Source organism: Semicossyphus pulcher, unplaced genomic scaffold (genome assembly GCF_022749685.1).
Source record: "Semicossyphus pulcher isolate SPU_LCO1_2020_fin unplaced genomic scaffold, fSemPul1.0.p SCAF_11, whole genome shotgun sequence".
In the NCBI taxonomy this organism is placed as follows: Eukaryota; Metazoa; Chordata; class Actinopteri; order Labriformes; family Labridae; genus Semicossyphus; species Semicossyphus pulcher.
The window spans coordinates 27,240,366-27,251,538 of NW_027211615.1; the positions used below are offsets into that span (position 1 = coordinate 27,240,366).

Below are 11,173 nucleotides of genomic sequence, written 5' to 3' on the forward strand. Positions count from 1 at the left end.
ACGCGGAAGTGCTGCCAGAGAACTTTCGTAACCTAGCAACAGTAACAGTAAACGCTGAAAAACGCTCTGAAATTAAGGCCCTTATAATAATTATTTAAAAATATTGGATATTTAGCTTGAATAACGATATCCACAATAGCTGAACAAAGAACAAAGCACCAACATAATCCATTCAAACTCCACAAAAACAAAGTTTATAAAAATACAAACTAGACTTGGAAGCGATTAAAAAAGGTCCGAGCACTGAATGAAAGTTTGAAGTTGAGGCTCGAATAGATTATCAAAAAAGTTATATGAAATCCTGCTTTTTGAAATACTTCCCATGTACTTGTATTTTAAACCTTAATGCAGGCTGTTCTTCTAAAAGGCATCTGCAGGGTAATGAAGGGTAAAGCACTTTAAACACAAACAGATACAGTAAATAATGTTGACAGGATATTTTAAGTTGTTTTAAGACGGATTAAAGGGTGCTCCTCCTTAACAGTTTGAAATTAAATGATAAATGATCATCCTTTTTTAAGGGAACATAAGTGCACAACAGAGACAAAAACAACAGAAATACATTCATAAATGCTAAAAAGGTTGTAAAAAATAGTGTTAAAACATCACAAACAAATGACTGACAACAATCAATAACCATACAGCACTATAGTTGATACAAAATGCAGAGTACATAAACTAAAGGGTACATGCTAACGGTTAGATATCCTGTTAGACGGACTAAAACAGAATGATCAGAAGAGAAAAACATCCTCCCTCCCATGTTAAATGCTTTTGTGTTGGCTTCCCTTCATCAGTAACATTTATCATGGTGTTTGTAATCATCCTCAACAATGTGTAACATTTATTGGCCATTAAGAGAAAATCATTGGTCAAGGTTTGCTTTGTTTTTCATGTTGTTAAAACCTAAATAGTCCTGCATGGAGTGTTTGAAAATGTCTTAACTAAAGGTCTGATTGCTGACTTTTCTCAGAGCTTTCAAACGTATCTTGTGGTATTCCTCATCACACTTAGATCATGTGACAAGAACCCAAACTATACCCATGTCAACTGATTCAACTGCTGAGGAAGATCAGAGATGAAGAAGTTTAGGAAAATGCTACTAATGCCATCCTTTAGTACTCACATGTCTGCTTTGGGAACAAGCTGGCAATGGGAGGTGATTAGCTTAGCTTAGCATAAAGACTGGAAGCACAGGGAAACCGCTAGCCTGGCTTCTCTAAATGTTAGAAAATACACCTAGAAAACACTTCTTAAGCTCACCAATCAACAGATTTATGACTTGTTTGATTTAAAGTGATAATCTCGAAGATTTTCATTTAAATAAATGTTAAGTCACTATCTATCGCCAAATGAGGTAACACGAAGGTGACTGAGCCTTTGGCACCCAGTATTACAGACTGGTAGCCTGGAGCGAACCACAAGCAAAAACTACAAGCAGCGGCCAGTTAGTGATGCGTTTTCCATCAGCCAGCAGTGGTTGGTCTGCCAGAGAGGGTAGGCGGAGCTAAGCGGCTGCTTTTCCGGTCTCTGCAAGTGTTGCGAGTAAACAGTAATCTACTATGACTGAACAAACAAAGAAAAGATGGATGACTACAGATACAACTTCAACAAGAAGTGAAAATCCAAAGAAAAAGAAACAAACTCGACGCTCAGATGAAGCAAACAGTCTGAAAAGGAAAGCGACCGTCAGCCAGGAAAATCAAGAGTTACAACCGGAGCCGACCGTGGACGTCACACATGCAGCACTGTCTGGATATCTAGGAAGTGTGCTCCCGCAATTACCGTTTATCACCATAGGTGGCGCCAAAGTGAACGAAACTGTGATCTTTGAGATTACAACTTTAACCTTAAGAAATAGGAATGACTCAACAGCAACCTTGGAGTCTTGACATCATCGTTATTCTAAAATGAACAAGAGTAATAATAATCTTCTCATTTACTTGTTGCCTGATTAAGCAGGTTGCCCAAAAAGTTGAACTTTTACTAGAACTATTATTTGTTTTGGTAATGGATTTGCATGACATAGATCCTCTCATGTTGAAGCTGCAAACGGGCTTGGCCAAAGGATGGACACCTAGTGTCAGAAAATTAACTGAAGTAAAAACCACACTTGTTAAAAACATGGCACAGGATTGGACAGTGTGAAGGGAATCCAAACCAGAGAGAACCAATCAAATTTGACCAGAAAAGAGACACTTCATGATAAAAGCTCAAAAATCTGTAACGAAAAGTGAAGATGAGTAGTATGAAGTTCTACAAATCATACTTAAGAGGCACAAAATCTCAATGAAACATGTCTAACAGATGAATCTACTGTGGCATCCTCTTGAAGTTTTGAAGTAACTCTCCCTTTTGGGTCAACATGAAAGACAAGAAGAAACGTTTGAACAGAATAAGACACACTTAAAGTCGGTGAAAAGAATCTGTTACAGTTAAACACACAGATAAACGTTATACTACATTACTCAAGGCTATACAATGACCATTTTAAGACAGATAAACAGCCTCCAAACCAGAGGTGTACAGTTTCATATCCACGCTGACGCCTTTGAGGGTCTTTTAAAAGGTATCCATCGTTGTGTAAATGCTTCCTCAACTTCCAGAAGTTACAAGTTGTAGCTCCAGCTGCCTTCTCAAGCCGTTGTCCTGTGGCAAACAGGGACACAGGTTTGTTTTTTATTAACATATACTGAAGTGCGCGGGGACTTCTTCTATCTCTGTTATAAGCCGCTCAGATGCATGTTAAGGAAAGGGTCATTTCTAAGTGTTCCTCTGCCGTTTTCCAGCGTCAGGGTGCGGCTCCATGATGCCCGGCCGTTTCAGATTCCACTGGTCGATCTGTCTCTGCCTGTCCTGCTGCTCCACCTCTGATTCGCTGCATGAGCTGCCAGTATTACTGCTACTGCCTCCCCCACTACCGAAAGCAAAACAATCCTTCCGCTTCCCATCCGCCTTCCCCCTCTCCCCCTTCTCTCTCTGTTTCTCCTCCACCATCCCGCTATTGTCCTCTCCGGGCTTTTCATCCAGTTCCATCTCTATCGGCGCCTGCTCCGATCCCGGCACGTCTCCTCTCTGATCCATATCCACCCACATGGGCCCGGGCGGAGGCTCCAAAGGGGTGTAGTGGAGCATCGGCTGCTGCAGCTGGGTGTCCACCTGTGGGGGGAGGTTCTGGTGCTCTGGGTGGAGGTACTGGGTTTGGTGCTGGAGGTGATGCAGAGGCTGCAGAGGATGCTGCAGGTGTTGAGGTTGGTGCTGGATTTGATGCTGCTGCTGCTGATGATGGTGGTGATGCTGGTGGTGATGATGCTGTTGATGATGCTGGATGTGATTGTGGTGGTACTGATCCACGATCTGCTTGTCCACGTTATGGACGAACTCCTTAGGCTGGCTTTTGAGGAACTTCTCGAACTTCTTGGAGGCTTTTTTGTTGGTCACAAACCAGTCCTGTTAGAGGAGGAGGGTAAACAATATGAGCCAGGGTCAAAGTCTTCAAGCAGTAAGACAAAAAGACATTCATCACAATCAGCAAACAAGGTTAAAGATAGTAGTTGTGTGGTTACCTGTGAATGGACAGAGTTGATGTGGTATTTCACTCCACTTTCAGAGTTAAACTCTTTGTTGCAGATCAGACATCTGTATTTTCCAGCCTCGAAGTCGCCCTGAAACGAGACCGAAGGCCAACAAGAGAAGAAAATCAAACCCAAAATACCCCAAAAAATTGTTCAGAATGAATCTATATATGCAGATGAGAGTTGCCACACAAGCAAACATCTCAACCACAGAAACATGAGGACATTTTTCTTTTCACAGACTCAAAGAAACAAACTATTACAGCGTCTTATTTTAGAATCAATTCAAAAAGAATGATCTGCATGGTACCCCTCACACTGACACTCTTCCCAAAAGGCTGAGTGTCCGTACAATCAATAGCGAATTTTATTTAGAAATATAGAAAAAAGCTGATGTACCCTTGTGCAGAGTCCCAGGTGAGCCTTCAGTCCAGACACACTGGTGTAGGTGCAGCCACAACCCTGAGGACGACACGGATGAAACTGCATTATTAAAAAACCTGTTTAATGAAGAGACTTAATCAGATTCTATGATTTAAAAATGTATTTTAAAGCTCCTGTGGAGTTTTTCGCTGGTTATGAAACAGACAGAAATTAATCCTAATGACTCTTTATGAGCTACAAAAGCAAAGCAGACCATCAGCGACAAGATTGATTATTTCTATATAGTTATTTTTAATGCCTGAAACTGCTGTGGGGGGGGGGTAGGTGTCAGACGAACCTGCACGCTGCCTTTGTTTACATTTTACAGGGCAAACATTTAAAGTAAGTGATTGTTAAAGAAAGCCGAATTAGATTTTGTGTTAAAAACCACCACATAGGCATGTACGGGACAAAATCAGAGAAGAGGTACGGCTTTGTCCACAGGGGGCGCCAAAATCAACACAAACTGAAAGTTCTTCACAGCAGCTTTAACGAAATAAAAAGATCTTGGGCTAAAAATTGTACATACAGTCTAATTAAAAAATGTGTTGTTTCTTACTTAACCCCAGCTGATACTATAAGTGTAGGGATGTTTCCTACCTGGTTGGGACAGTGCACCTTCCTCTGCAGCTTCACCTCGTTCTTCCACTTCCTCAGCACCTCCTGGCTGAAAGCAGGCAGGCCGGGTCGGGAGTATTTTAACTGTGAAGGCCGGCAGGAACAAGAGAAGCTCAATGAAGGTGTGATATTTGGGATTTAAAACCATAAAAAGATGTTTACCAACAACTTTTTATTCCACAATCAACCCTATAAGCTTGTGAAAATGTTTTATGTAGTATAAATAAAGATTATACGTGCTGCAACCGTGTATAAAGAAACTGAAACGTCTCTTGCCTTTTTGTCATCTGGCACCAGGTCAGACTGAAACTTCCTCTTGGGCCAGTCTTTGGGCAGCTCGTTGTTGGCGATCTCAGCCAGGTGGAAGTTTGCCACCTGGGCCGATGCTCTCTGCACCCTGCCGCTGGCCGTCCTCTCCGGGTTGGCCTCCCTCTGGGCCTTCAGAGCTTCGTCATCCTCGCTCTTCAGGGGCGTCTGGAGGGGAATGATTTACAGTCATTTGTGATCTAATGTTACTGTAATCATCTGACATTAAACAAGTTCAAACTTGTGACTCACAGGAGCATGCTCTGATTTCAGGTGGTACTCCAGACCAGCCTTGGACTTGTATGTTTTCCCACAGTGAGAGCAGTTCAGCAGCATCTTCTCCAGCTCTGACTCCTCCTTCCCACACTTCTTCATGTGATACACGTAGCCCATGATGCTTGTGAACGCAGCGCTACAGCCCTGAAAAGAAGAAGGGGAAAAAAAGACTTTACCCTAAGTTCACAGTTTGATGTTTTCTTATCGTATTTTAATAAATCTCCGTCCTTCAATGAGCACGATTTACCTCTTTCGAGCATTTTAATTTGCCCAGTCTCTTCAGGATTTTACGCAGTTTGTCTTTGATGACACGATCATCCAGGTCCTTGGCGTCGTCGGCTGAGGGCTGAAAACAAAAAGAGACAGCTTGGGTCTCAATCAACCAATTTATCTGTACCTAACCCTAACTCGCTAATGATCTGATGTGACATAAGCAGACTTCAAGTAAGATACGCAGGAGAGCAAAGAAACACTTCCACTTTAATGTAACATTTGTTCATCCAAAGGTGAACAACACATCCATGAGCCGAGAAGACTCTGCACTATTCCTCACAGTGACACAGAAATATCACCAGGTGTAGTCACAAAACTGTGTGTCAGAAAACCGTTGGAAGATGTATCGTCTTACCAGATGGCTGTGGTCCGCCATGATGTGATACTTCATCCCTGTTGAAGACTTGAGCTGTTTCCCACAGTGCTGACAGGTGAATGGTTGCTGCACACAACAGATTATAGTTACATCGTATAAGAATTAGCACAGTGTGAATTCTCAGAACCCAGTTTAACAGTGCAAATCAAATCTGTGTATGAGGTCTTTCGGTTTAGCTCAGTGGTTAAATTAGCGGCACGTGTGCAGAGGCTTCAGTCCTCGACGTGGCGGCCCTGGGTTCGACTTTCATCCTCGGCCCTTTGGCATGTGTCGAACACCATTCTCTCTTCCCACGTTTCCAACACTATCCACTGTCCTCTCTATAAATAAAGGCACAAAAAAGGCCCCAAACATAATCTTAGTAAGAAAAAACCCCTGTGTATCAGGACTCCTTTGGAGTGTATTGAGGAAATGATTGTATATCTTCAAATACAAACAAAGAAAGCCGGGTGGAATAATGACCGGGGACATGACAAGTGTGGATTTAATACATTCAAGTATTAAATTTACTTTAATTAAAGTAAAGAAAAGTAATTGAATAAAGTAAAGTAAAGAAAAGGAATCCAGAATAAGACTTTGTTCCATGAGAATCACTGCATCTTCCTGCAAATGCTTCACAATAAAAGCCTGGCTAAGAAACTGAGGGGATTTAGTTCAGTGAAAGGATGGAGGGCTTTTAATTTGAAACCAACACAGGAAGTGTTGAGTTTGTATTTTTAGTATAATATATGACTTTTGAGCGAATCAAAATAAGGCTTCTTACTAACTTCTCATTTCTTATATTTAATAAACCGAATAAAAAGTAAAGGGTTGTCCCTAATAGAAGCCTCCTTCAAAATAAAAGCCTGATACCCTCTGCACCTGAGGTAAATATGACTTTGACTTCTTTACTGCATGAGTAAGGGCTTTGTCAGACAACAGTTGTGTATGAAATGTTGTGTCTTACTGTACTGTAAGACTTATGTTATGAGTGGCGCTGTAGCAGGAGGGGCGACTTGCAACGAGTCTTTTTTGCCTACATTGTATATAGTTAATATATTTTATTTTATTATATTTTATATGTCCCTTACATCTAATATTAACCCTTTTAATTGGAGCCTCCCGGCATAGTAATTTCACACAGTTGTACTTGTAAAACCGGAGTGACATTAAACGTCTTGACATACTGAATCTTGCTCACCAGTCTGCAGTTCTCCATGTGTTTCTTCAGCCCCTCCACGGTCTTCCTGCTCACACTTTTACATTTCGGACAGGTGACTCTTCCTTTGGCCACAATCTGGAGCTGCCAACGCTCCTCTTGACTTCCTGGTGGACGTCGGCAAATCAAGATGTTATTTACTTTAAAGAGAAGTTCAAGGAGAAGATAGCAGGACATTGGAAGTCCTTTTGATTGTTATATATCTGCAGAATGTTAACTACAGCTGCTCCTCTGCTCCTGTCTCACCTGGAGGGTATGTAGGAGGCTCCTTCTTGGTGGAGACGATGGGGGGTTTCTGGTCCTCACTGGGAGGAGCTGTGGAGGCTTCTCCAACACTGGCTGCATCTGAACCTGAAATATTTACATTAGAGGCTGGATTTTTATTCTTAGCGATCCAGAATATATTCCATCTTTTTTTGCTTTTTCTGCTGCTGTTTATCATTACTCATCTATAAAATGTCAACATGCGTGAGCAAGGGGTTTGGACTGGTCAAGAAAACAGAATCACAACTATCGAATCCCTGCAAATCGGTTGTGCTGTACTCATCGAGTGATTACTCCATATGTTCCTTTCACTTGTAAACAGGTTCTGTTGCAATCTGCAGCACAAAAACATCTTACCCCATCTATTAGTCTGCACAGGAAGCTGCTACAACGTTGACAAAATCATGGTTTTATCTCTGAAATGATGTTAAAAGTTTCCTCTACTGACCAAACAAAACTTCCACTGGGTACAGTCTGTCCAAACACGACTCCATCTCAACATTTAAGTATTTATAAAGATGCTGCTATTCAAAACAGGAAGTCTATCTACTTCATATTTTATTACAGAAGATATCATCACCACGTTGCAGCCTCTATTTCCACTCGACCGTTCTTTATTGTGGTAGAAAAGTCGTGTTGTTCTCAGTCTCACCCTGCTAAATACCAGACTCGACGGTCACTTACAGGAGTCTCTGCCCTCTGGTGGCTGTGTGAAGTTATTGACAGGCTGGCTTCGCTCAATCTCCACTCTGAGGACTTTCTTCATGTTTAAGTCTTTGAAGAAACATGAACAGAAGAAATATATATATATATAACATTTTGAAAGAGTACAATGGAGGCTGATGCAAACTGTGACAATACCCGTAATGGAAGTAAATAAAGGAAAGGTGATGAGATGTGTACGCACCCGGTCTCCACACGTGCTCCCTGTCTCTGTTCCAGTCCTGCTCTTGGCTTCGGCCAGTTCCCCACGCCTGCTCCGGCCCTGATGAGGCCCTGTCTCTCCCTGGATCCCTGCCTGCGTTCCAGGCCTGATCCTGGCCTCGGTCTCTGCCGGCTGCCCAGCCCTGCTCCGGACCTCGGTCCCGGCCTGTCATCCAGGCCTGGTCCGGTCCAGAATGGGCCCTGTCCCTGCCTGGAATCCATGTTTGGTCCTGACTGGAGTGTCCCGCTCGGTCCCTGCCGGAGTCCCAGACCTGGTCCTGCTGTCGGTCTCTGCCGGGGGCCCAGGCGTCAGGGCCTCGGTCCCTGCTGGAGTTCCAGCTCTGGTCCTGAGGCTGGGGCTGCTCCCTGCTGGGCTCCGGGCCTTGAGGCCACATGTCCTTCGCCATCGCTCTTGGAGGCAGCCTGGCAGTGGGCGGGGCCATGGACCCTGGGTCCGCCCCATTAGAGAGACCACCTGATGACATCACCGAGCAGCTGGTGGTGGGGTAATCTACTGCTCCCAAGGAAACACTCTGGAGCTCCTCATACCTGTTAAGACAAACACTTATTATTGAAGTTATATAACTGGAGGATTATTTAACTGTGAGCTTGGACTGTTATTGTAAGTTTTGACCTCTGACCCTAAGAATTGTTGCAGTCTGATACAATTAAAATAATAATAATACGAAGGAGAATAACTTAACGGCCTCTAAAAAACAAACGTTTACAAAGTGCTTTGACAAGCATAGACAGGATACTCAAGTCAACAGAACCCAAACAACATGGCCGACACAGCAACACAAGGTGCAGGTACAGTCAATATGAGGATTAAAGATGTAAAGACACAGCACACATCAGACAGTACGATGATGAAAGGAGTAAAAGAATACAATGTGATACAAGGAAATTAAAGAAATGAACGCAATAAAAAAGATACAAAGAATTACAATTTAAGAAGATAGAAAGAAGACATCACATGAAGGCAACTTAACAAAAATGGGTTTTAAAAAGTGATTTAAAAGACGTCACTGATTCTTATTACATTGAAAAAGTAAACTGAAGTAACATGGAAGAGGCTGAAAACATGTTCTTCTTTGTTACACAGCTGTGTTAAATACTTGATTCTGATTGGTTGATCACGACATTCCGAGGTGTGCTATTTCTCGATAACAGACCGTTGCTATGAAGAACAGACCGTTGCTAGGGATGCGGCTCTAATCACACAATCTGGAGGACTAACTGTAATCAAATCAATCCGCACAAAGAAGCTGGGGAAATTTGACGTTGGTTTGTTTACAGAGGGAAAAAAAGTCCAGTTCACCGTGTCTTACTTCACTATCAGTGGAAATGTTTCCATTTAATGTGAGTAAAAACAGATAATTTAGCTCATTTTAAGAACCGTTGCTATGGACGCAGCTCTCACTGTGAGAGTAACAGACTATTTTTAAACGGAAAAGAGAAATATAATCATTTTTAAATCCATAAAACCGTCTCCACATCAATATTTTGTGTCAAACGTCATAAGCGTCGGGGTCCTGCTCACCCGGTCGGGGTTCCATTCTGTAACAACCTGCTCACTCATTAACCCTTACTTAGCATTAAAACTGGCCATACTCTATAAACTAACATTGTTTCTCTACATCCCCAGAGAAACATTAATTAACAAACTGATTAAACAGTTTCTGTCATGCAAATCTACAATATACCGAACCAACAGGTGGATGAGTCTCTTACCTTTTTCTTCCGTAAGTTCTTTTCATCTTTACAGCGTCTTGGTCTTGAGACTCGTCATTCTGAAACATTAAAGTACAGAACTGTGGATTATAGATGAAACCTTTTCCACACAGGTAACAGATTATGAGTAAACTCAGGAATATTCTGCCTATTAAAAGTATCATGAATATGGTAGTTGATTTCTGTTAGCTTAAATATATCATCTGTAAAATGAAATACAGCATGCACCTGCATGTATGTTCTCTGCACGGTGTGTGAGTCCATTCTCACCTTGGGATATCCAACTGAGTTCAATTCACAGGTCCTTTCTGGCATTCGCTGAACGACTGTTCAAAAAGTGAAATTTAACGTCAGAAAAATACACAAAATATTAAAATTAAAATGATTTCCAATGCAGAAAGTGCCTCAAAGTAACCTAAATAAATCGTTTTTCTTTACCTGGACATGGCACTCCACTTTTAGGTTGTGACTGGACAGATTTTCTCTTTCGTGGCACATACAGAGGTGACATATCCCCTCCAATGTGGGCAGGGTCCATTCTATGAGAGCCAACGCTCTGTAGAAATCACCACTAAAAACACACAAGGGAGAGAACGTCAGACATGTGTAGTGAAAGAAAGGATTTATTCTGCGTTATATTTTATATTTTAAGTATTTTATAATCATTCTACTTTGTAAGTAAGTAAAGTTTTATTTATATAGCTCTTATAAAACACTTGGTTACGAAGTGCGTCACAAACACAGGAATATAAAACAAAACAAAAAAAGCAAAAATCACAACGTTAAACGAGGCAAAATAAGACACACGTAAACAAAGTTAAACATCAGACAGAGATGGAGGTACAAGACGGCTTTCTAAATGTTGAGAGGAAGTAACCTGGCCCTGTCAGGACTCTGATGCACTGGCTCAGCACGTGCTATATGTAATGGGTTTTCATACATCATTATTTTTGTATATTATTTTTATTGACATATTCTGGATAACAAAAATCTAAAACCCACAACCTAAAGACACACACGCCTGCACTCGCACACTCATTGACGCTTATACCAAGGGAGGAGGGGTACAAATAAACAGAAATGTGTCTAAGCCGCGTGTCAAGGACACAAAAGCACACATATCATCCACATTTAAATGTTCGATTCAAGCTGTCCATAGGGGAATATGCAAAAACAAATCAGAGAAAAGGAACAATCTTTATATAA

The 11,173-nt window shown here is 41.7% G+C and overlaps 1 protein-coding gene across 1 annotated transcript; it reads right to left on the reverse strand.

The window, feature by feature from the left end:
* Window positions 1-1,721: 1,721 nt before the first annotated feature.
* On the reverse strand, window positions 1,722-8,433 carry znf512 (zinc finger protein 512). Its single transcript, XM_069657330.1, has 12 exons — window positions 8,217-8,433; window positions 7,994-8,083; window positions 7,292-7,396; window positions 7,028-7,152; window positions 5,827-5,913; window positions 5,446-5,544; window positions 5,175-5,342; window positions 4,893-5,090; window positions 4,599-4,700; window positions 3,975-4,037; window positions 3,567-3,665; window positions 1,722-3,450 (listed from the first exon to the last, which is right to left on the reverse strand). The coding sequence occupies exons 1-12, from the start codon at window positions 8,404-8,406 to the stop codon at window positions 2,764-2,766; spliced, it is 2,013 nt and encodes a 670-aa protein (XP_069513431.1). The 5' UTR covers window positions 8,407-8,433; the 3' UTR covers window positions 1,722-2,763.
* Window positions 8,434-11,173: the final 2,740 nt, after the last annotated feature.